The 25,889-nt window shown below is 50.8% G+C and overlaps 1 protein-coding gene across 2 annotated transcripts; it reads left to right on the top strand.

The window, feature by feature from the left end:
• The first annotated feature begins 4,306 nt into the window (after positions 1-4,306).
• GLIPR2 (GLI pathogenesis related 2) lies at positions 4,307-24,311 on the top strand. Of its 2 annotated transcripts, XM_067743955.1 has the most exons (5): positions 4,307-4,412; positions 14,055-14,163; positions 14,519-14,622; positions 16,472-16,549; positions 23,698-24,311. In XM_067743955.1, exons 1-5 carry the CDS (start codon positions 4,400-4,402, stop codon positions 23,856-23,858), a joined length of 465 nt encoding a protein of 154 aa, XP_067600056.1. In that variant the 5' UTR covers positions 4,307-4,399; the 3' UTR covers positions 23,859-24,311. The 2 variants fall into 2 exon arrangements, with proteins under 2 accessions (XP_067600056.1, XP_067600057.1); XM_067743956.1 differs by lacking the exons at positions 14,519-14,622; positions 16,472-16,549.
• The last annotated feature ends 1,578 nt before the right edge of the window (positions 24,312-25,889 follow it).

The raw sequence follows: 25,889 nt of genomic DNA, 5'->3' as shown, positions 1-25,889 counted from the left end.
CTCCGCAGCATGGTCTGGGAAGACCAGGGATCGAACCCGTGTCCCCTGCATTGGCAGGCAGATTATTAACCACTGCGCCACCAGGGAAGTCCCTAAATAACATTTTTAAATAACCCATAAGTCACAGGGAATAAGTCATGAGGGAAGTCAGAAATTATTTTGAACTGAATGAAAATGAAAACACAACATATCAAATTTGGTGACATGCAGCTAAAGACAGTCTTAGAGGGAAATTTATAGCACTAAATGCTTATGTTAGAAAAGAAGAAAGGCTTACTCAGACTTCCCTGGTGGTGTGGTTAAGAATCCACCTGCCAATGCAGGGGACACGGGTTTGAGCCTTGGTCCCGGAAGATCCCACATGCCGTGGAGCAACTAAGCCCATGCACCACAATTACTGAGCCTGTGCTCTAGAGTCCGTGAGCCACAACTACTGAGCCTGTGTGCCACAACTACTGAAGCCTGCGCGCCTAGAGCCTGTGCTCCACAACAAAGACAAGCCACCACAATGAGCAGCCGACGTACCTCAATGAAGAGTAGCCCCCGCTTGCCGCAACTAGAGAAAGCCTGTGGGCAGCAACGAAGACCCAACACAGACAAAAATTAATTAATTAACTATTTTAAAATAAGAAGAAAGGCTTAAAATTAGTGACCTCAGCTTGCACCTTAAGAAACTGGAAAAAGAAGAACAAATTAAACCCAAAGTAAGTGTGTGTGTGTGTGTGTGTGTGTGTATATACACACACACACATATATATTTATAAAGAGAAATTAATGAAATTGTAAATGGGAAAACAATAGTGAAAATCAATTAACCCAAAAGCTGTTTTTCTGAGATCAATAGTACAGTTGATTCTCATTAGTTGCAGTAATTATGCTTTATAAAGTTGCCGGGAACACTGAATTAGAGAATACTGAACCATTGCTCCTAGAGAAAGTACAGGGTTAGGTTCCTGTGAGCTTCTAGTCACATTTTTTTGTCTGACAATCAATAATAACCCTGATTTATGTGTGTCTCTGTTTAAAGACATTCTATTTAATATATACTGTTGATTCATCAACATTGGACTCATGGCCAATAGCACTATACCTCATGCCTGGAAGAAACTTATCTAATGTACATTTTCTTCTTAAGGCACACCACAGCCTTCCTGCAGTTAGGAACACTAAACAGCACTTCAGCACTTCACTTGGGGGTCATTTTAAGGAGGAAAATCACCACCACCACCAAGAAAAAGTTACCAAAGCTCACTCAAGAAGAAATAGATAATCTGAAAGGTTCTATATCCATTAATAAAGCTGAATTTATCATTTAAACCACACCCCCAAAAAAGGACCTCCATGCCTAGATGGCTTCATTGATGATTTGCAGGAAATATTTAAGAAATAATACTAATTCTATACAAACTTCCAGAAAACAGGAGAACCCTTTCCAACTTATTTTATAAGGCCAGCATTACCCTGATACCCAAGTCTGAAAAAGACATTACAAGAATAGCAAACTAACTATAGACCAACATTCTACAAAACATATCTGAGAGGGATTAAAGAAGATATAAATAAACGGAAAGATATACCATGCTGGTGGATCAGCAAACTCAATATTGTTAAGAGGTAACAGTTCCTCCCAAGTTTATCTATAAATTCAAGGCAATCCCAATCAAAATCTCAGCAGGCTACTTTTAGTTGTTTTGTTTTAATTGACAAGCTGATTTTTTAATTTACATGGAAATAAAAAGGACTTAAAAGGAACAAAACAACCTTGAAAAGAAAAAACGGGGAGATTTACACTATCTGATTTCAAGACATTATAAAGCTGTAGTAATCTAGACAGTGGGATATTAGTAAAAATAGGTATACAGATCAATAGCATAGAATAGAGAGCCCATATATATATATATATGGCCAATTGGGAAAGAATAATCTTTTCAAGAAATTTTATTGGAGCAATTTGATATTTATATGCCAAATAAGAAAAAAAAGAGAGAGAACTACAACCCTGACTTCACACCATACACCATAATCAAAATGAATGTAAGAGCTAAAACTGTAAAACTTCTAGAAGAAATATAGAAACTTTTCATGATCTTAGAGTAGGTAAGGAGTTCTTAAATAGGACATAAAACAAACAAAAAATAACTTGGGTCAAACACTCTTTCCGTATGACTTTTGTTGCCATATCTCTTTTCTCTGGGGGCAGCTAGGCAGCGACTCCCCCTCCAACCAGCCCAGGGCCCTTGGTAGGGGGTCAACTTTGGCACTGACATTCAGCACACTGTCCCTTCCCCGTGCCTGCTGCTAAAGCCAGCTCTAAAGCCCACAGCATCCCACCCTACACAGACTCCAAAGATGCCACTACTTAGGATCCTGTCCCCCACCCATTCTCAGGCTCTCACCTCTAGCCCTCAACTCTATACAAGGAGATGTGAGTGAAACTTGGTCCCCACAAGGGCTTCTGGCTGCGTGCAGTGAGTGGCTCCACTGTGCTCAGCTATCTCAGCCCATGCACCACCTTGAAGTTTTGTTTACAATGGAAACCACCTTCTAGAGATTCTAGAGGTGACATGGAATTCTTCCTACTGGGTTCATTTGGTCATTTCAATGGGGATCTGTTGGCAAAATGGGAGAGGAATTGAACAGAGGGAATTAGACCCCCACCTAGCACCGGAAGTCTCTTTGGATTTAGAGTGGGCAGCAACTTGGTCCCCTCTGATGCTGTTTGAAAGTATGAAACTACAGTAAATGTATTTGCCTGACGTAGGGGAGGGAATAAAGAGGGCAGTGCCCAGCCTTGCCCTACTGGATATTTGAAGCCCCTGGTGTTAAAAAGTCTACCCTTAAGGGACTTCCCTGGTGGCGCAGTGGTTAAGAATCCGCCTGCCAATGTAGGGGACATAGGCTCGATCCCTGGTCTGGGAAGATCCCACATGCTGCAGAGCAAACTAAGCCCGTGCACCACAACTACGGAGCCTGCATGCCGCAACTACTGAAGCCTGCACACCTAGAGCCCGTGCTCTGCAATGAGAAGTCCGTGCACCGCAACGAAGAGTAGCCCCCCGCTTGTCACAACTAGAGAAAGCCCGCGTGCAGCAACGAAGACCCAACACAGCCCAAAAAAAAAAAGAAAAAAAAAAAGGTCTACCCTCATAATAAGTCAGTTCACTTCAGTGCCCACTTATTGAAAGGTCTTAAAATTAGCTTCCTTCAATTAGGGTTTACTGAGCCCCTTCCCCAATAAGGAGTTACTCTGGGGAATCTCACACAGGTGCCCCAGGCTATGTCTTTATTCCCCACTCTTCTCACACGGGGTGGGGCTGTGACTGAGACCAAGTCTCCCCAGTGCTAGGTATGTACTGACCACTGCCCCAAGGCCAGAAAAGGTCAGGACCTCTGGAAGTTGAAGGGACCCCTATGCCCTGAGGGAAGGGTAGGACTTGAATGGTCAGAGATGGGCCAGCAGCCCATGCTGACAGAACAGCCTGAGGAAGGCAAGGAGGCGAGGAATCTCAGAACGTGTTTGAGGAATATCAAAAAGTCTACTTTGGGGAATTCCCTGGCGGTCCAGTGGTTAGGACTCAGCGCTTTCGCTGCCAGGCCGGGTTGGATTCCTGGTCTGGGAACTAAGATCCCGCAAGCCGCTTGGCGAGCCCTCCCAACCCCGCAAAAAAGTCTAGTTTGACTTCAGGGGTGGGGGATTTGGCTTGGTGTGACAGGCAACGAGGGACAAGAGGACGGGTCAGAGCGGGGCTGCAGGAGCCTCCCTGGGACGGCCACGCAGGAGGGTTGGGGAGTGCCCATCTCCCACCTGGACTCGCACCAGAGGGTGTGTGCTGGGGAGAGGACGAAGATGCCCTTCGGAGCCCGGGGTCACTGGGGAGGGGAAGGCGGCATGCTCGGGGCCTTAGGGGTTTGTGGGGGTCAGGCCGCGGCGGGAAGAGCACCGACCCCTGGTGACGCGGGTCGAAACCGACCCTCACACCTCGACTGTGAGCCCCGCGGTCCCCGTAGCGCATCAGTTGCTGAGCATCTACCAGGAACAGGGTGAGAGGCGTGGGCTTCCCTCTGCATCCCCATTCAGTGTCCCGAGAGGGACAGGTATCCAGTACGCCCTGGGCTCCCCGTCCGCACCTGCAGAGCCCTGAGCGGTCGCTGGGGTCCCCAATCGGGGCAAGTTCTCGGGAGCAGGGCGAGAAGGCGCGCGGTGCCTCCTCCAGGCAGCCGGCGGTGTGGCCCCAGGCGCCTCCTCCTGCAGCTGCCGCTGCCTTATAAGGCGGGGGCCGGGCCGCGCCGGGGGAGGAGCTGCGGCCGCCCGGCCTCCTCCTCGGCTCTCGGAGCGGCGCGGGGCCGGCAGGGAGCGCAGCGCAGCGCAGCGGGAGCCGAAGAGAGCGCAGAGCCTGCCATGGGCAAATCAGGTGAGCTCGCCGTGCTAGCCGGGCCGGGGTGCGGGGATGGCTCGGAGCCCCAGGCTCCGGGGTCTTCACTGTCACTCTTCCCGTGGTGGGCTGGATCCCCGGGGAGCGGGTCGACAGCCTCCGCCGGGGCGACACGGTTCCGGCCACGCTCCGGGACCACTGGGTGCGGGATGGAGGGGCTCGCGACGCGGGCGATTTCCGGGGCAGCCAGGAAGCCGGGGTGGCCGTCGGGCCCTCGGGAGAGAGGGAGGAAGGCGAGACCGAGGGAGGGTCCTCCTGTCTGCGAGCCAGAGATTGCGTCAGGGAGGGCTTCCAGGCGCTGATGGGATTAGCGCTCAGCGTCCGGCCAAGGCGTGGCTTTTGCTTTGTTTCAGGACAGGGTTAGAGTTGGAAAAAGCCACAGAACTGTGACAGCCTCTCTTCCTGCAAAACAGCTTGCCCCGACCAACCCTCCGAAAGACAGCTCTGAGCATCCTTTTCTTCGGTCGTTGTCTCTCCTCCTTTAAGTGCCCCTCCACCCCTACCCGGTGCCAGACTCAGTCAGGCTACACACGGTTGCCAACAACGGCTTCCCCTTTCTCTCTGACCTGTCGCGGCCCATCCTCACCAGGTGGCTGTCCCGGTGAAGTGCCGTCATTCCCTAACAGCTTCCATCCCATTGTCTGCAGGTGAAAAGAGTACACATTCTTCAGCCCCTTTCCTCCCCCTGCACTCAGCTGTGCTCTGGGCATAGCTCTTCCGCTGGGTTCCCTTTCCCAGCGCTCACCACCACCACCCGCACTCCACCTCTCCCACTTCGGTGAAGTTGAAAATCCTCCCCGTCTTTCTAGGCTCAACTCCTGTGCTGGGAGCCCACCCCGATTTCCCCACCTGGTGTCTTCTTTGTTGCAGCCCTCCCAGCAGTCAGGTTGGGACACTACCCAGCCAAAGATCTGTTTCCCACAGACTCCTCACTTTTGGCAGCCAGGAACCATGTCTATCTCAGCATAGTTCCTGCCTCACAGGAGGCTTTTTAATGAACAGCTTTTGAACAGAGTTCAAAAGTCCTGCTTCATGGGAAGTTGAGATTGTCAGCCTCAGATGGGTAAGGCTGGGTCTCTTCTTGAATCTGTCCTCAAGATCTGGACTTACGAGGTACCAGTGTTGGGAGTAAGTAGTTTTCTCTGGCATTGGTCCTAACCTGCCCTTATCTGTAGTTACAGGTCTGGCTTTCAGCCCTGGCTCTGCTAATCACTTGCTGTGTGATCTCAATCAAAGCCCTTTCCTTCTCTGTGCCTCAGTTTCCTCATCTATACAAGGAGGATGGCCTATATCATCCCCAGGGTCTTTTACAGTATGGAAAGGTGACTTGCAGTTAAAGAAGAATGTGATAGGTGGCGGGTGTGGGGAGAGGAGGGCGGGGACACGAGCATGGAAGATGTGAGAGGGCACTTTGAGATCCCTACTTGGGAAATCAGTTCCTTTCTCTATAGATTAGGAGAAAATCCACAAATTCTCTACAGCTACATTTTAATCGGTTGTTTCTGGCTTCTTCCCTAAGAAACAGTTTTCCAGAACTGCTGGGTGCCTATCTTCTATTTGTTCATTCATCCCTCTCCCCCTCTCTCCCTCCCTCCATCCTTCCTTCCCTCCCTCTCATCCTTCCATTCCACCATCTATGAGCTCTGTACCAAGCTGTGGACCCAGTGCTGCGGAGGGCATGGCCCCTGCCCTCAGGAGTGTTCATGTGGATTATGAAATGCACCATAAAGCAGATTGGGGGGATAGACAGGCACCACATGGCTCCAGTAAGAGGTGGAAAGTGATCTAAGCCACAAGACAGGTACAGGTGAAGAGAAGTGGGAGCTCAGGGGAGGGGAGAATCTCTGCCCAAGCGTCCAGTGAAGGCTCCTGGAAGAGGTGGTCAGACCCCAGAGTGTCTTGGAACTTTGGACTTTTTCCGATGGGACCTGGGGGGACCATTGAAAAGCATCGATCTCAAAGCCGCAGGACTAGAGCTGTTCCAGGGTGGAGGGCGGATCAGATGGGAAGAGGGTGGAGGTGGGCGTCAGGGAGAGGCTGCTGCAGTTACTCAGGCAAGAGATGACAGAGACATCTAAGGGACTGGAGAGGAAGCGGGGATGGATTTTTGAAATGGTAGCCTCAAGCAGACTTGGTGATTAACTTGCTGTGAATAAGAAGGAAAGGTCAGCGGTATGAATCTGGGTGCAGGAAGGTGATGACACCTTCCAGGACTGGAGGTGCAGAGTCCAGCAGGATGGTGGTGGAAGACAGGTTAGAGGTGGTTCAGGCAGTTTCCACCCCCCTTCCCATGCCCACCCTCCACATATACCCAGGGACCTTTCAGAATGCTGGCCCTTAGCCACATGCATTTTATTTCTCTCCCCCCCCCCGCCCCGAAGACTCTGAGCCCCCTGGATAGCATCTGGCTCCCCTAAGGGACCCCAAGAGAAAATGACTTTTCTGGGTGACATGGGCCCAAACCTTGATGTTCCGGGCCGCCAGCCTGAGGCTGTCTGCCCAAAAGACAGGTGGCATCACAGACGTGTATCCACCCAGGGGCTTTCTGTGGTTCCACAAAGACCTTCATAAGGAGCCTGCCTCTTCTGGGCCTCAGTTTCCTCATCCCTGCATAGGAGCCTATCTCTTTTTAATCTTCAACCTCAGATATACCCCAGAGCTGTTGGGGTAGCGGGCATTGCTGGAAAAGTATCACATAACCAAAACAGCTTAAATTCCAGGAGTCACTTGGCCCAGTGTTCAGAGACTTCCAGGTCCGGCCACTGGCCCTGGTCTCCTTGCTGGGCTTCAGTTTGCAGCCGGGCAGAGGAAGGCAATGGCCTGGGGCTCAGTGAAAGCCTCTAATATAGTCCCTAATAAGAGTGATCACCAATTATTCTGCTCCTGCTCTGTGCCAGGCTTGGAGCTGGGTATTTCACATGTGTTACTAACTTTCATAACAGCACTGTGAGGCAGTTGTTATCAGCTGAATAGATTTACAGAGGTTGAGTACTTCGCCCAAGCTCACACCCTGACCAATAAGTAGACAAACTAGGATTTGTACCCAGCTCTCTGACTTCCCAGCTGGGTGCTGTCCCCTCTACCACAATGACCACTTGTCATCCTGTTTCTCAGCCTGGACTCTGGCCCTTAGGGACATCCACACACCCTCTAATTGTCTCTAAGAATCTTCTTATCCCTTGACCCACATCTCCCAGCCCCAGAGGTTATCAGAGCAGAAAGACCTTCAGGGACCAACTAATCCGAATTTTCTACTGAGCAGGGCCCTCACACCTCTGCAGGGGGAGGCCATGTGGCCAGGTCAGTCCCAGCAGTACCATTTTCATCTGTTGATTCCAAAGAAAGGTTCAAAGAAAGGGTTTCCCTGCCTTGAAGCTATTTTGAAAACCACAGATGTCATCCTTCCTTCTCACACAGGTGGGGAAGCAGGGCCCTGGCACTGGGCAGGGACTTGCCCAATGCTGACGGGCAGGCCTGAGGGGTGGCAGGCAGGGCTGGAGAGGGAACCACCTGTCTGCTGGTGAGAGCAAGCGCTCTCTCTGCCCTGGCTTCTTCAGCCCTTCAGTGACTATTGCCCATCACAAAGGGGCAGCCGATACACTGGGACATCCTTGTCATTCTTGCTTAGGGAAAGGAAGATGTCTGTAAGGTGGAAAGTGTGTGAGATCCGGGGCAAAGGAGGGACATTCTTAGATCTGGCTCTCATGTGGACTCACTGTGTGACCTCGGGCAATTCACATGTCCTCTCAAAGACCAAAGTTTCCTCCTCTGTAATGAGAAGAATCCTGTCCTCAGGGTTACCCAGTGATGGTGTGAGAATCTCATTCATTTGTTCTTGTGCTCACTTACTCAGTAAATATCTGAGCTCAGAGGTACTGAAAGAGGTCATCAAGGCCAGGTTAAATACCAGCAGCCCTGCTCCTGTTAAAATCTGGGAAGGGATCTGATGGGAGCAGTTTCCCCCAAGGCCAGGAGGAACTTTGGACGTCAGCCTCCTTTAGGAGGCTAAAGGCTCCTCTGCCCAACAGTAATGATAATAATTATAGCTGACATTTAGTTGAACTGTAGTTGTTCACTTTGCTCCAGATCTGTTCTAAAGCATTTACGAATATTAATTTATTTAATTCTCACAACAACCCTGTGAGGTGAATACTGTTATCCCCATTTTGTATATGGAGTCAATGAGGCACAGAGGGATGAAGCAACTTGTCCAAGGTCACCCAGCTAGTAAAAGGCAGAGCTGGGATTTGCCTCTTGGATTTCCTGGAACCCAAGCTGAAAAGAGCTACTCATCTGGAACTCATTGCTTTTTTGTTTGTTTGTTTGTTTTTTGAATTTTATTTATTTTTTATACAGAGGTTCTTATTAGTTATCTATTTTATACATATTAGTGTATATACGTTTGTTTGGGTTTTTTTTTATTTTGTTTTTCTTTTTGCGGTACGCGGGCCTCTCACTGTTGTGGCCTCTCCCGTTGCGGAGCACAGGCTCCGACGCGCAGGCTCAGCAGCCATGGCTCACGGGCCCAGCCGCTCCGCGGCATGTGGGATCTTCCCGGACCGGGGCACGAACCCGTGTCCCCTGCATCGGCAGGCGGACTCTCAACCACTGCGCCACCAGGGAAGCCCATATGTTTGTTTTTTTAATCAACTTTTTATTCTTTCTTCCTGATAAACTAGCAAAACCAGCTTTGCCCCAAAGGCCTTCTAGCTTCTTGCCAGGGGACCAGAGGGGCCTGTCCATAATTCCTGCCTTGGCCCCTGACGGTCCTGGGCCTCTCTGGTGGGGAGTCTGGCGAGGGTTGAGAAATGAGTCAGCTGGGCTCTGGGAGGCCTCCGAAGAGGATGGATGCTGAGGGAGGAGCCTGTCGCAGCCACCAGCTGTGAGGGAGGAGGGGCACGGACCTCCTTAGATTCTTTATTCAACAGTTAGAAGCTCTGCCCTAAAGAACCTTCAAGAGCCCCCAGTCCAGCCCCACCCAAGATGCCTGCACCCTCCAAGCGGCAGAGACCGCCCTGGCCAGCCGCCTTCCCTCAGCCGCAGGAGCCAGGCCCAGGCAGCCCCTTCCACCTTTCAACAGCTCTGGACTTAAGCCCCAGGTCTGCCCCCTGGAGCTTCTACTCCACAGCCCCTGATTTTCCTCTGGGGCCCCTCACGACAGTCTGTCTATAAAGGCCTTGGCACAGAGGAGGCTCTTGAGAAATCTTAGTTCTTTTCTCCTCTGCCTTCTTCCTCTTCTTTCCCCTCAGAGATTTGAAGGCGGCTGCCAACCCCACTAGGCTGATCCTCCTCCTGGGACTGGTGGCCCTATCTTTCTCTTCTCAATGATTTCCTCTGTCTCGTGACCCTTGGGGTGGGGTGGGGTTAAGGGCAGGGTTTCTCTCCTCGTGGGCCTACCTCTGGACCAGTTGTAGGAATGTGGACAGGTTATTTCCTTCTTGAGCCTCAGTTTCCTCATCCAAAAAATGGGTACAGTAGTGGAAGCTCCCACAATGGTGGTGAGAAGTAAATCAGATCTTGCACAGGCCTGGCACCTAGAATGGCTGGCCATCGAGCAGAAGAAAGGTCCTCCTTCATTCCAGGCTGGTACCCTGAGGCTGTGTGACTTCTGAGCCTCAGTTTACCCTCCCACAAAATGAGGGCATAATCCCTCCCTTCTTCTCCCCCCACAACCATGGGGTGGCTCTGAGGACTCTCCCTGCATCAGGCAGGGATGGGTGGGTTTTCTCTGACTCCTTTTTTCCTTATGTTTATCTGCTCTCAGGTTTCTCTACAGAAGTGAGGTGTGCCTCTTTCTGGGTGTGGTCATCAGTGGTATCTTGCTTCCCTGAGGTTGAGGTTCTGCTCACAGGGGCCGCCTGGACTGGGACTGGCTGCCGTGGTGAGAGGGGACCAGTGAGTCAGCCAGGGGTGTGGTCGTGGGGCCGCCAGGCCTCCCAGCCAGGGGCAGGGAGAGAGGGCACCCCTCCTGGCCCCTTCCGAGGAACCCTGGCCCAGGGCACTGGCTCTGCTGGGATCAATGACTGGCTTCAGCTTCTGGGCTACAAGCTTAGGTTGGGCGCAGGAACTTTCACTTTTGTTTCACTACTTCCCACATTCTGGGAATGCAGTGACCTAGTTTTTAGCAGCCTTATGTCCCCTCTGCCAAGGAGACTGCAGGGCCTGAGCACTCCAGAGTCCAGTGTATCTCACCCCAGCACTCAGAGCTGTCTTTAAACGGGCTTCACCTTAGCGACCCACCCATTCCCCTTATCTCCACCTCCTCCACACAGCCCCGGGATACACCAGGTCCCTTCCACACTGGCCCTTTCTGCGCTTTTGCCTCCTCATTACCTCCTCCAGGGAGCCTTCCCTGATACATCTGTGATCACCATTGCCCATGCCACTCAGTCCCATGCATCTCCCGTAGTGTCCCACCGTGGCCTGCCTGGGACATAGGAGCTGGAAGGGATGTTAGAATGGGCCTGGCCAGGTCTGTCACTCAGATAGAGACCTTCTGCCACTGTGTGTGTATCCACACCTGCCCTTGCATGGACACATACACTTACCTTGATCACTCGTTAGACAAGCTATGAACTCCTGGAAGTTTGGGGTCAGTCAGTCATCTTGCCTCCTCTCACCCCTACCCTGATGGGACCTTATGGGATCTCAGGGTTGGAAGGGACTTAAAGGTCATCTGACTGGGTCTTCAGTGCCTGAATCCCTCTGAGAGGCATCACCTGCTTGTTTGTCCCCAGTGCTGGAGAGCTCACTACCTTGCGAGGTAGCCTTTTCAGTCTTCAGAAAGCGTTCATGGAGAGAAAGATCTTTCTTAGGCTGAGCTGAAATCTGTCATCCTGGCTTTTCCACCCACTGGCCCCAGCTCTGCCCTGTGCAGCCCCAGAATTCAGCAGGGCCCTCTACGGTGTCTTCCAAAGTCTGATCTTCTTCTGTACTTGCAACCATCCCTTATAAGACCACCTATCCAGCCCCTCCTTCACCTCATCACCACCTCTGAACACACTTCAGATTTTCACTGCCTCTAATGCAAGGTGGGGCCTGGGCTGGGTGAAGCATTCCAGCTGGACACTGGCTTGTGCAACACATCGCCCCGGAGCCCGTGGGTTTCTGGCTGCCACGCCACCCAGCTGACTCCTTAGCGTGTTGTCAGCGAGGCCCCAGTGCGGTTCCCCTGAGTTGTTGTGGCTCCCGCCACTTGCACCTGAGATATTCTGTTTTTTTTTTTTTTTTGCGGTACATGGGCCTCTCACTGTTGTGGCCTCTCCCGTTGCGGAGCACAGGCTCCAGACGCGCAGGCTCAGCGGCCATGGCTCACGGGCCCAGCCACTCCGCGGCATGTGGGATCTTCCCGGACCGGGGCACGAACCCGCGTCCCCTGCATCGGCAGGCGGACTCTCAACCACTGCGCCACCAGCGAAGCCCCTGAGATGTTCTTTAAAAGCCTCTGTGACTCCATTATCCACAGGAACATGCTAAACCCAACATCTTTTTTTTTTTAATTGTAAAAAACACATGACATAGAATTTACCATCTTAACCATTTTTTAGTGTAAAGTATATTCACATTGCTGTAAAACAGATCTCCAGAACTTTTCCATCTTGTAGATCTGAAACTCTGTACCCATTAGACAGTATCTTCCCTTTTCCCCCCTCCCTCCAATAAACCCCAAATCCTTGTCTTTCGTTCCAGCAAGGGCTTGGCCGGCCTCTTGGCCACAGAGGCCTGAGACTTCAGGTGGTAGCTCCACCCTCTGCCTTGTGCCCAGTTACCATCATCAGGGTTTTCACCTCCACGCCTTTGTCACAGCATCTTCCCATCTCTGCCTGTCAACCCAGATCTCCCAGATCCTGGCATTCAGCACCCCTCTCCCACCCCTGTCCCTGTCTCACTCCACATTACTGTGACTGGACCCCACTGGACTGCCCTGCCGGGCCCTGGAATGTTTGAGGTCAGGACCACTCGCTGTCCAATATTTTGGAAACCCCTTGGAAAGCTCGACCACCACTGGCATAGCCTGCAGTTTCCTTCCCTCTGCTGGGTTGGTGTCTAGCCCAAAGCTCCGGAGGGCAAGCCCTGGGTCTTCTTCCCTCACATCCCCTCAGAGGCCCAGTGGGATTCTATCTGAAGGCCCAGGAGACCTGAGGGATCTGGCTGAGGGAGGGGAAGAGGACCCCTGCTGCTTCATCTCCACGGCCTCTGGGGGGAGACAGCAGAGGAGGAGAAAGGTGGCTGGTGAAGGTGACCTAGGCTAGTGGACAGAGGGGTGCTTCTTTCATCCTCTGGTTTACACCCTCCCTGCCCATGGCCAGGCCTCAGGGGCAGGCTCCCGCCAGAGGGGACTAGCTCAGTGTTATGGACCCTCTGTGGCCATCGCTCATAATTCACCCGGCTCACCTGCCGTTTCCATGGTGGAGGGGGGGTGGGGGGAGGGAGAGGGGGGACTCCCAGATTCCTAAGGCTGCACTCTGCACCTTCACAATCTTAGCCTGGCCAGCTCCTGTCCAGACCTCTGTGGGGCCTCAAATCAGGGGTCGCCTTCCTGGTCTCCCAGACCATGTTAGGCTGCTTTTCTCTGAGTTCCTCTTGACCTGTGCTCACCTGCACCTTGGCCCTACCGCACTGTTGGCTAGTGTCTGTTTACAAGGCTGTCTCCCTTCTGTGTGTGAGCTCGTTGAGGGCAGGACACGGCTGATTTGTCTCTGGACCCCCAGCGTACAATATGGGACCTCGCCCAGAGGAGGCACTCAGAGAGCAGATGTACAGAGGGATGGGCTGGGGTTGGATGGATGATGGATGGGTGGTTGGATGTTGATGCTTAGATCATGAATCAATAGGTGGATGGATGAGTGGTGGAGAGATGGATGGAGGATGTGGGATGGATGGGGTTCCATTTCAGATACGAATTGAAGGGACCTCTGTCCACTGCTGACCTGGCCTACCCTTGGCTTCACCACTTCTTGGCCTTGCTTTTTCTGAGGTTGTGACCCAGTTGGACACAAGCTCCACCTCTTCCCTCACCTGCAAGCCTGAGCCCAGCTGATCCCACCCCACCACCGCGTTGTTTCCCACACTCTCCCCTCTCTCTGCTTCCCAATGCTGTCCTACCCTGGTTGGTCCTCTTCTCTTCATCTGTCCCTCTCTCTCGGGACAGTGCAGGCACCCCTCAACCCCAGCCAGGCCTGTTCTCTCTGGGCTCCCACCTCCAGCCCTTGCCAGTCCCCCTGACCATGCACTGTAGGTCCGCTCTGAGCTACCCAGTCTCCTTCAAACATTTTCTTGCAGAAGTCCTGCTGCTTCCTGTCCTGCCTCCCACCATCTGCTCTGTACCTCCAGCCCATCCCCCACTCAGCAGCCAGCAGGGTCTTCCAGAAACACAGCTCTCCTCAGCTCACTCCCCGCCCCCATTCAGTCGCTTCCCATTGCCTTGGATAAAGGTCCAAATGCCTAACATGCCCCATGGGGCCCTGCGTAGTCCAGGGGGCATCAGTGTGCAGAGACCGGGGCAGCAGCCTGGGCACGTGGGCTGAGGTTTGAGCTGGGCTTTGCTCTGAAGCCTGCTGGCGTACTTTCCGTGGCTCTCTTCTCCACGCTGAGACAGTCTCCATCTTGAAATCATTGCAGCTTCCAAGCAGTTTAATGACGAGGTCCTGAAGGCCCACAATGAGTACCGGAAGCAGCATGGCGTCGCCCCGCTGAAGCTCTGCAAGAAGCTCAACCGGGAGGCTCAGCAGTGAGTCCCCCCGGGGCCCCGGGCAACTCGGGCCCTTCCCGGTGCTGCCCCTGCTGCAGTCCCAGATGGGCTCTGGAAGGCAGGAGGGACGTGGGTTGGGGGCAAATACAGCCAGACTTGAATAACCACTCTGCCACTTACCCAGGCAGGTCCCATTGTTCCTCTGAGCCTCAGTGTGCTCCTCTGTAAAATGGGACTGGAGTGGGGGCTTAGACGAGTTGCAGGTGTGATGCTCCTGATCGCCTCGGCGAGCCCAGGGCAGGGAAGGAAGTTCAGCCACACCAGGTTAGGGCTCCTACTCTGGGGGCTTCCCTGGGCCGTACTCGCTCTAAGGAAGCACCGTGGACTCCGGCAGGTATTCAGAGGCCCTGGCCAGCACGAGGATCCTCAAGCACAGCCCGGAGTCCAGTCGTGGCCAGTGCGGGGAGAACCTGGCGTGGGCATCCTACGATCAGACAGGTGAGTCGTTTCTCAGCTCCCCCGCTCCTGCCTGAGCCGGGCCTAGGACATCCAGCGTGCACGCCCCTCCTGGCCCCAGCGCCCTCCGTGGTGTTGTCGCCGTGATGCAGCCACAGGCCCAGAAAAAGGGAAGAGAACCCCAGAGCTGTCTGTCTGCTCCCAGGAGCTGACTGCAGCTCACCACAAGGTCTCCGATGGCCAGCTCAGGGCCAGGCCTGTGCTGGCTGCCAGGGACACAGAGATGAGTCAGACTGCCCAGCCCCACCCCCCTTCCAGAAGAGCTCCCAGCAGAGGAGTGAGGGCGGGGAGACAGACCGTTTCTGTGCTGAGTCTCAGCCTGACCCTGCGGGCCCTGAAGCATCCCCAGCCTCAGAAGGATTTTACGTTCCTCACGTTTTTCTGAAAATATTTACAGTGCTTGTGTATTAACTTTCTTCACGAGAAAAAATGCAATAGAGCCTTTTTCCGTGCTGGAAAAAGTAATAATAATGGGAAAGACAATTTCTCATCCAAGGTCACAGCCTGGAATGGTGATCCCACCACACTGACCAAACATTCTTGAGCTTCCTGGCTCTGACAAGGCTGTCGTGGCTTTTTAGGAAAAAGGCTGGAGAGAGCTACCTCGTGCTCTGAAGCTTTCTCCAAACTCCCGCGGGAGAATGACTGCTCCCTCCCTGGCCTCACATTCCTGGGAGTTCCCCGGGGAGGCCCTGGGAGTCCTCTTGGTTTCCCTGGGGCAGAGTCCCTCCAGGAGAAGTGTGCACTTGCTCCCCGGGAAAGCAGGAGCCTGAGGCCCGCAGCCCCTCCCCAGGCTCAGACTGTGGGCCTTGGCGGGGAGAAGGGAGAGGGGTGGGAGAGAGCCAGCAGGAGACAGGGCTCCTGGCGCTGGCTCCCTGTGTGGCTTTGAGCAAATCTGCTACCTTCCCTGGCCCCCGTTTCCCCATCTCTACAGAGAGGGGTTGGGTAGGACATCTCTAGGGCAGTGGTTCCCCACCCTGGCTACACACTGGGATCTTTTGTGGAGATTTCAAAAAATACTAGTGCCTGGATCTCTCCTCCGGAGACCCTGATACAGTCAGCCTGTGGCAGGCCCCAGGCATCAGTAATTTTGAACAGCTCCCCAGCTGCGGCCGCTGTGTAGCCACTGTTCTCGAAGGACTTGCTCCTCAAAGTGTGGTCCACGGATGAGCAGCAGCACCTGGGAACTTGTTAGAAATGCAGACTCAGGGCTCCACCCTAGAGCTTCCAAAGTCAGAATCTGCATTCTAACAAGAGCCCCAGGTGATCGGTGCACTCATTCGAGTTCAGGACTTACTGCTCTGAGGTCCGAGGCTCCTAGCTCTCTGGCCCTGAGATCAGCCGCTCCCAGGGAAATGCTGTGACCAGTGGATGCTCCAGGGGAGTACCCTTCTGCCTGCAGGGGAGACCCTGACCCACCGGCCCAATTACATTTCCTCCTGTGGGTGTTTCAGGAGCCAGACTTGCGGTGGGATGAAGGTGTGGTCTCCCGGAAACTCAGAGCATCATTAGAAGCCCTTGGAGTACGTTGCATTCAACCCAATTGTACAGAACGGGGCAGGCCTTGCCCAGGATTACACAGTGAATTAGTGTCAGGGCAGGGACACAGATGCTGGTCCCCTGACCTCAGGCCAGGGCTCTTTCCAACCCCTAACAAGGCCCTCCCTGCAGCCTGGATGTGCTCATGGGCAGGAGTCCCCATGTCAGCTCGTTGGTGCTTTATGAGACGTCTAACTGTGGGATGGGTGCTTTGGGGTTAATGGGAGGAGATGGAAGGAATAGGGAGTTGGTTGATTTTGCTGCTGAGTTTTAAACTTTCTTTTCCATACAGGAAAGGAGGTGGCTGATAGATGGTACAGTGAAATAAAGAACTACAACTTTCAGCAGCCTGGCTTCACTTCCGGGACAGGTGAGTGACATGGTCACACCAGTGACCCGGCCCTGGGCTGGGTTGCAGTTTGGGTCTGACTTCAGAGAGGAGCTAACCCTCTGAAAATCAATTATTTCTCTCCTGTTTCACCTCTTCCATATTTCTGTGGTTTGACTTTGCCCAGAGGGCAAAACCCTCTTTTTACACACACACACACACACACACACACACACACACACACACACACACACACACACACACACACACACACACACACACACACACACACACACACACACACACACACACACACACACACACACACACACACACACACACACACCCCTCCATCCAAGAGCACCCAAGCTGCCAATTCCTGTCCCACCAGCTCAAACCTCTTCACCTGACTGGAGTGTGATATAAGGAGGCTGTGGATTTCAAAGGTCGCTGAGTGTTTCTCTCCAGGAGTGATGCCTCAGCGCTTTTAACCTGTCATCCCGCTTCTGCTCCAGCCTGCTCCCCAGCAGCCAGAATATTCTAAGACCCTTTCTGCCCACGCTGCTCTCCTGATTAAGCTGCCAGTGGCTTCCTGGGGCCGTTGAGAAAACGGCCAAGCTGCTGGCTCTTCTGGTCTGAGCTCCCTCCTCCCCCCACACCCTCACATCCTTCGTCTCTGCACCTCACTCCTCACAGCCTCCCAGGCATTCTCCCTTCACCTTTATACTCGAGTTTGTCATTCAGGAGAGCCTGGAATGCAGAGAGCTTGGATCTAGTCTCAGCTCTGGCACTATTAGTTGTGTGAACTAGGGTCGACTCCCTGTTCTTCCCTGTCCCCAAGGGAGAGGGACAAAGCGGAGGCCTCTATGGGACGTTCTGAGAGCCGGTATTTAGATGCAGGGAACTGGCCACGGGACCATCAGCCTTTGCATAGGCCTCCCCGGTGAGCAGTAAATGGTTAGCTTACTAAGCCCCGGGCAGCCGCTCCAAGCTCTGGGCTCCCCCCTGCCCCTCAGCAGCGATCACCAGGCTCCTGTCTTTCCTCAGGACCGACTCACATGTACCCGGGGCCCAGGATGGGTTGGAAGGGGCTGTGCATTTCTCTGACCAGAAGGCACCAGGGAAACTGGAAAGGGGGTTCTCTGTCCACCCCCCATTCCTCTGCCCCACCCCATCCCACCCATGGATGGAGCCACTTATGGCTTCTTACCCCCTGGAGGCTTCTTCAGAAGCAGGAAGTGACATGTTCTCAGAGCCAGTCACCGTTTCCTGTGGTTTGTGCTCACCCCTTTGGGCAGGGGTTCTTGCAGTCGTGTGGGGAGAGGTAGAAGCGTCTGCCCTGCGGGGCAGGACAAGGAGGCCACTGTCAGGCCCTGAGTGAGAATTGCTGGTTCTGTGGCAATTAGATTTGAGAGGTGAGGGAGGGAACAGTGACAACCTCCTACCAGTGATTAAGGACGTGTAGGCAGAACCTGGTCTTCTTTTCATAAAGATCAGTGTCCAGAAGACGTTTTATTTCACAGCGTCTGGACGTCCTTTTCCGTTGAGCAAGATTCTTGGGCAATCAGACGTGTCAGAGCAAGTGATTGGCGTTGCTCGTGTGTGCACGCCACTTGACAGTGAAAAGCATCTCTGTCTCCATGGCCACGTAACCCTGCAACACCATTTGAAGGTGGGGCTTTATTCCACCCGTTTGCAGAAGAGAAACTGAGGCCCAGGAAGGGGAAGAGACTCCTGTTTACCTTCTATCCTCAATCTGATGCTTTTTACATGGCCCCTGCTCCAAGGTGGGAATCTCTCAAGTGTCAGAACTGGAGATGGGACTCAACTTTCCGTGACCACTGACCCACTGTGATCCTGTCTGTTGCCCCACATCTCCCAGCCCTAAAGAGGAAAACCCCAGAGCCTCCAGCCCCTATGCCATCCCAGGTGCCAGTGGACAATGCCTGGGTCACACAGAGCCTGATTCTCAGACAGGAGCACAGCTTTGGGTGGTGATATAAGCGGGGCTCGCAAGACCCTTAAAGATGCTCAGGCCCATCCCCCATGAGTCAGCCTCCCCCAGAGCTGCTTCTTGCTGCACCATGGTTCAGGGGTTCCCTGACCTGAGTCCATGTTGCAGGTGCAAAGGCCTTTGAAATATCCTATAATCTGTCCCTACCGCACCCCACCTGGGTCAAAGTCTTGTGATGAAGGACACAGTTCTATGCTTTGTGCTGAGCGGAGAAAAATAGCTTCCTGCAGTCCCTTTATGTTTTCTTTTAATGAGTAGGCTTTGTTTATTCTGAATAAATAATACTTTTATATGACATGAAATTTGCAAGCTGTATAAGGTGGAAAGTCTTCCTTCCGTTCCTGGCCTCCAGCGCTTTCCCTCCCAACCAGTAATACCAGTTTCTTGTGGCTCATTCTAGAGATGTTCTGAACCAGCAGTTGTGTAAATGCTCTCTTTTCCCTTTTTTATACTCTGGTGTCAGATAGATGATCTGTTTTGCACTTGCTTTGTCCTCACAGCAGCTTGGCAGAGATTGTTCCATATCAATACAGAAAGAGATTCCTCTTTCTTATGCATTATTCTCTTGCAAGGATGTACTGTAACTTACTCAACTTGTTTTTCAAATGCATAGTCTAGGAAGTTTGGGTCCATAGCAGGAAAGAGGATGTGATCCCTTTAGGAAAAAAAAAAGAAAAAGAAGGAAGCTGTTAGTAGTTTAGGGTTAGAAACCAGTGTGTATCTGATGGTTGCTAAGGAAGTTCTGTCCTTTAATTCATCTCTAAATACCCAGGCTTAATTATCTCTGCAGACAGAAACCTCTCCAGTCAGAAGAAGGATTACTTAGTCTCATCTATTTGGAATAGGCTTCCACGGGCATTCACACTGCTGGTGCGCATGTGGTATCTGTAATTATTTTCTTGGCAACCAGTGGATAAATGGCAGCTCTTCCTTGTCTGGGTGACAGAGAGAGTGGGTGGGTCAGTGGCCAAAGCATGTGGTCTCTTGGAGAAAAGCCTTGTATGAAAAAGGGCCTGAGCCTTAATGAAAAGACAGTCTAAGGGACTTCTCTGGCAGTCCAGTGGTTAAGACTCCATGCTTCCAATGCAGGGGGCTTGGGTTCAGTCCCTGGTTGGGGAACTAAGATCCCACATGCCTCATGGTGTGGCCAAATTAGAAAAAACAAAAGAGAAAAGAAGAAGAAGAAAAGACAAGACAGTCTATAGAAGCAGTGACACCTGCTGACAGCCTGGAGATGGGAAAGAAATGTGACTCAAAAGTGTAAGGACCCAAAAAAAAAAAGTGTAAGGACCAAGGGTGAATTGGAAGGTAGTGTTTCTTCTTTTCTGAGGTGAGAATCAAAGTGTATTGAGCAGCAGTTAACACGAGGTTAAGGATAAGTGGTCAGGATGCATAATCGTACTTAGTGTTTGTTTTCTTTTAATTCTTGCTTTGATTGTATCGCATTAACCCTACTGATTAGTGTTTATGTTTGCTTATTTTCATAAAGAATTTAGTAAACTCAAATCTTTTAGGGATGTAGACAAAGAAATAAACTATACCTAAATTTCAAAATTATAAAAATGGAGTTCATTTATAGGGGGAAAAACACAATTTAATTAATGTTGGTTTATTTAGTCCTTACCAAATACAAGACACAATGGGAAATATCAACTCTGTCTCTTCCCTGAATGGAAGAGTGTGGGTACCAGCCTGTCTCTTTCCTTCCTTCCTTTCTTCCTCTTTCTTTCTCTTTCTTTCTTTATTTTGTGGTGAAATACACTTAACATAAATTTACCATTTTAACCATTTTTAAGCATACAGTTCAGTGGGATTAAGTACATTCATGTTGTTGTGCACTCATCACCCCCATCCATCTGCTGAACTTTTTCATCATCCCAAATTGAAACTCTAAACCCATTAAACAATAACTCTTATCCTTTCCTACCACCCCCAGCCCAAGCCTTGGTAACTACTATTCTACTTTCTGTCTCCATGAATTTGACTATTCTACCTATATAGGTAAGAATCCTACAATATTTATCCTTTTGTGTCTGGCTTATTTCACTTAGCATAATACCCTCAAGGTTCATCCATGTTGTAGCATATGTTGGAATTTTATTTCTTTTTTAAAGCTGAGTAATATTCCATTGTGTATACATACAACATTTTGTTTATCCATTCATCTGTCGACGGGCAGTTGTTTTCTTTCCCCCTTTTGGCTGTTGTGAATAATATTGCCATGAACACTGGTGTACAAATATTTGAGTTCTGCTTTCAGTTCTTTTGGGTGTATGCCTAGAAGTGGAATTACCAGATTATACGGTAATTCTGTATTTAATTATTTTAGGAACTGCCGTACTGTCTCCCACAGTGGCTGTACCATCTTACATTCCCATCAGCAAAGCAAAAGGGATCCAATTTCTCCCCATCCTCACCAACATTTGTTATTTGGTTTTGTTTTTTAAATAATTTCCATCTTAATAGGTATAAAGCAGTTGCCCTCTTTCTTTCCTAACCAGCCACTGGAAGCTTAGCTACTCTGATCACAATTTTCCTCCTTCCCTCTGTCTCTTCCTTTCTTCATCAGATATTAATTGGGCATCTACTATGTGCCAAGCCCAATGGTCAATAAGACAGATATGGTGCCTGCCCTCAAAGAGGAAATATAATATCTTTGGGGTTGTTTTCGAAAATGAATGCCATTCTGTGACATGGCAGTAAATATCCCATTGACCTGTCAAAGGATCTCTATGAGAAAGGTGCAAAGGATGAACTCCCAGTCTCTACTCCCAGGAGATGAGAATTTATGGTCATTGAGCAAAGAGTATGTTACAGCATCAGCTCTTTGACCCCAAAGCAGGAGGGGAGTTAGAAGCTAAGCTATGTTAGCAGTTTGAAAATACCAGTGAGTGAGGGGCAGGCAGCCTGAACAGTGAGAGAATGATGCTGGGAAGCTTTGGCAAGCCACAGAAGCACCTGGAGGGGCAGGCAGTAGCTTGAGAAGGAACTGGGCTATTTGGCTCAGAGCAGAGGGAACTGAAGGAGGCTCTAACTTGTCAAGGTCTCAAAGAGCTCAAACTGTAGAAAGCCTGCATTTCCAGTGGTGGCAGAACTTAGTCCAAGATGGTTCTTCCATATGCTTTTCATTCATTCACTCATGCATTCCATTCATTCATTCAACAAAGGTTTATTTTACATTTTCCATGTGTCAGGCTGTGCCAGGGCACTGCATGTACTTTGATGAATAAATCAATTTGGTTCCTGCCCATGTGGGGCTCATGGCCTAGTGAAGGAGCCAAACAATTAGCAAATAATCAGATACACCATTGCAAATGGTAAGAATGATACGAGGGGGAAAATGGTGCAATAAGACTCAGGGGAGGGAGGTGTTCAGGAAATAAGAGTGATTGTGAAAGGCCTTTCTGAAAAAGTGACTTTTTTTTTTTTTTTTTTGCGGTACGCGGGCCTCTCACTGTTGTGGCCACTCCCTTTGTGGAGCACAGGCTCCAGACGCGCAGGCTCAGTGGCCATGGCTCACGGGCCCAGCCGCTCCGCGGCATGTGGGATCCTCCCGGACCGGGGCACGAAGCCGTGTCCCCTGCATCGGCAGGCTGACTCCCAACCACTGCGCCACCAGGGAAGCCCCTGAAAAAGTGACATTTGGGCTGACACCTAAGGGACAAGAAAACGCTGGTCATCAGAAGAGCGTTGCATACAGCGGCCAGTGTGTGCAAAGGCTTTATAGTCAGAAATAACCGGATGTGTTCAAGGAATGGAAACGAGGCCACTGGGGCAAAGCATTCACTCTCGTTTTAGGTACGACTAAACAATGGAAGGATTTTTAAGCAGAGAAGTAAACAGATATGACTTATGTCTCAAAATGATCACTCTGGCTATGTCAGTGGAAAGTGAATTGAGGCAGCAAGGGTGGCTTCTGGAGAGCCAGGCGAAGGCTGTTGCAGTGGTCCCAAGTGAGAAAAGTTTGCGGTTGAGACCACAGTTTGGGGAGTGGATGGACTAGAGATGTATTTTGGAGTTAGATTCTTCAGGATTTTTTTTTTAACAGCTTTATTGGAGTATAATTGCTTTACAATGGTGTATTAGTTTCTGCTTTATAACAAAGTGAATCAGTTATACATATACATACGTTCCCATATCTCTTCCCTCTTGCGTCTCCCTCCCTCCCACCCTCCCTATCCCACCCCTCTAGGCGATCACAAAGCACCGAGCTGATCTCCCTGTGCTATGCGGCTGCTTCCCACTAGCTATCTATTTTACGTTTGGTAGTGTATATATGTCCATGCCACTCTCTCACTTTGTCACAGCTTACCCTTCCGATTCTTCAGGATTGAATGATGGGTTGTTGTGAGGAAATGAGCGGGAGGGAGGAATACAGAGCCACCCTGAGGATTTTGTGCACAGAGGTACCAGACATGGAAATGGGAGGGACAAAAATCAAGAGTGAGGTTTGGGCAGGTTAAATTTGAGAGTCCTGTGACTCATCCAAGTGGAAATGTCAAGTAAGTAGTTGTGTTTGGAACACAGAGGAGAGATTTGGGCTGGAGAAAGATATTTGGGAGCCAGGGAAAGATGAAATCGCCTGAAGAGTGCAAAAAGAAAAGATAAGAGAGCCCAGGATTGAGCCTTGGGAAATGCGGGTCCTCTAATATTCACAAGTGAGATAGAGGAGGAAGAGGAAGAGGCAGTGACATGGGAGGAATGCCAAGAGAGGAAACCAAAAGAGGAGAGTCCTTTGAAAAGCGGAAGAGTCGACTCCATTAATGTTCCTGAGATGTCAAGTAAGATGAAGGCAAAAGGTGACCATTGGGAAGGAACATGGAGATCATTGGTGACCTTGAAGAGTACAGTTCGGGGGGAGGGGTGGAAGCAGGTGCCAGGTAGGGTGGCATCCTAATTGTTGGGGTCTCTGGGCTTTGCCATGATCTCTGGGAGACCATGAAACCTTTGGGCATCAGAGAGTGAGATGAGTAGGGTCTTTGTGGCTGACTGAGAGGACCCGATGCATTAGAAAATTGGTCCGTGTTTTGTGTCTCCTCCCTCTGATCGGTGGCTGAAGATCAAGCCTCTCACAGCATGGCAGGACGGCACAGGGGTTCAAGAGTCCCTTGCAACATCATTCTCCAGGCTTTGCTAACTAATCTGTTTCCCTCTCCCCATGACTGCTCCCCTACAGGACATTTCACTGCCATGGTATGGAAGAATACAAAGAAGATGGGAGTGGGGAAGGCATCTGCAGGTGATGGGTCCTCCTTCGTGGTGGCTAGATACTTCCCAGCAGGGAATGTCGTCAACCAGGGCTTCTTTGAAGAAAATGTCCTGCCTCCAAAGAAGTAATTTGGCCAATGTAACGGGCAGGTGGCAGACGTAAGAACTTGGATTTGAAGTGCCTAGAACAACAAAAACTCAGCTGTGTGTCTGTCCCTGTGGGTGTATGTGCTTGCTCGTGTGATGCTGTGAGTCTCTTGAGCACACACTCGGTTTTACAGTTCTGCATGAATTCATTCTTACCAAAGAAATGAGCATATGAAGCCTTTACCTTGATGGTTCCCTAGACTACAATTATTTGGACTTTGGAGGGGGGGGAAATCAATTTTTAAACTTTAAAAGAATTTTTTAAGCAAACTCCTTTTGTACCTTTCTTACTTACAATATCCGTCCCTGGACTTTCTGTATTCCAAATGTTTGTGATGCTGAGAAAATGAAGTTCATTTTATGTGACCTTCATGCATTGTAATCTACTTTTGGTAGATATTTAAGAATATTAAACCCTCATTAAATGTGACACAAGATACAGCTTTAAACACATAAATATAAAGCAGCTTCCATCGGAAACACGGGGTAGGCAGGGGCTCCGTTTCACAGAATTACTGAGATTTCTCCGTTGTAAGCCATGATGTCATCTGCACGCCTCCTGGAATTCTCTGGTGGGATTGCCAAAGAACAAATGGAGAAAAAAGCTTTACTTCCTTCCATTTTTCTACCTTCCACCGCCCCTTGCCCACCCACCGCCCTCCCTTTTTTCTTAAAATCCACGGGCATTTCAGAGTTCAATACGCCCCCCAGCACCACCTTGGTTTCCAGGGAGCTGGGCTAGGCCTGCGATTCACCCATCCCCCACTCAGCCTGGTGGCCCAGGGCCTGTTCTGGGAGAAAGCCCCTCACACCGCCTGGGCTCTTGGCCAAGCAGCCTTGGAGGATGAAGTCAGTGAGCGTGGGGGTGAGGGTGAGCTCACTCAGGGCCCCCGGAGGAAGCCCTCCAGCCTCTGCCCTCCCCCCAGCACACAGGGTGGGAGCCCGGGGCGTGTTCCTGGCAGCTGTGGCTGCAGCTGTGTTGCTGCTCCCTCCAGGAATGTGTGACAGGCCCAAATGTTCCAGGAAGATGTCTCCCATGCAGGGGCTTAGCGTCGCTAATTTAGTTCTGTGTTTTGCCTCAAACTACACAAAGTCCTCTTGAATAACGACTTCACATGGTCCATGTGGGAGGGACCAACCCAGGTGCCAAGCTGTGTGTCCCTGAAACTGTGGCATCTCCAGGTGGTGAGATAGGCAGGGCTGGGAGTCTGTGCAGGCCAGTCTTTGAAGGTCTCTGTGGCACTGTGAACACAGGCTCATTCTGTGCCCTTCATTTCACCCAGGGATATTGATAAAATCTTTTTTGTTTGTGTAATATCTTACTCCCATGTGATTCATGCCTGATTCTGTATCAGTGACTAAGGTAATCCATAACTCTGAGTTCCCATCTTAGGTAACTCAAGATTCTGAATACCTCCAACCTCTCCCTTGTAGACCGTGCTCCTTAGGTGTCTATGTTTTGAATCACGTGACCTACCATCACACAGCTGACTGGTCTAGAGTGGACATGTGATCCAAGGGCAGCCAATCCCTAGGCTGGCCATGGACTGGGAATTTGAGCCAAGAAATATGGAGTGAATTTACCAGTGGAACTGAAAAACTACGGATGCCACGAGTTTGAATTAAGGCCACGGCAAGCCAAAGCTATGTGCAAGCCCTGTTATGAGTTGGAAATATATAGAAGTGAGAAAGCCAGTTGTCAGAGGTATAAAACAGGTGGAAATACGGAAAGACTCTTCTTGACCTTTCTAGTTCCAGGCCAAATCTGTATCTTTAAAACATACCCTTCATTTTCTTCAGGGCTTCCCAACAAGTTGATAGATCAGCTGATGGTCCCCAGAAGATTAGAATATTAGAGTCCCCTCCCTTAGGGAGTTTCCGTGAACAGAAAATGCTGAGCTGGGCAGGAAGCTGAGGATGGATGGAGTAAAGAGACCCAGCTGAGGGCCTTGAGATGAGGTCTTATTCTGGCCACGCCTGGGCAGCTACCACGAACAACACAAACTTAATGAC

The sequence above is a fragment of the Pseudorca crassidens genome, chromosome 7 (assembly GCF_039906515.1).
Source record: "Pseudorca crassidens isolate mPseCra1 chromosome 7, mPseCra1.hap1, whole genome shotgun sequence".
NCBI classification, from domain to species: Eukaryota; Metazoa; Chordata; class Mammalia; order Artiodactyla; family Delphinidae; genus Pseudorca; species Pseudorca crassidens.
The sequence above is the reverse complement of the archived record's forward strand: the minus strand, read 5'-3'. Positions and strand labels throughout refer to the sequence as shown.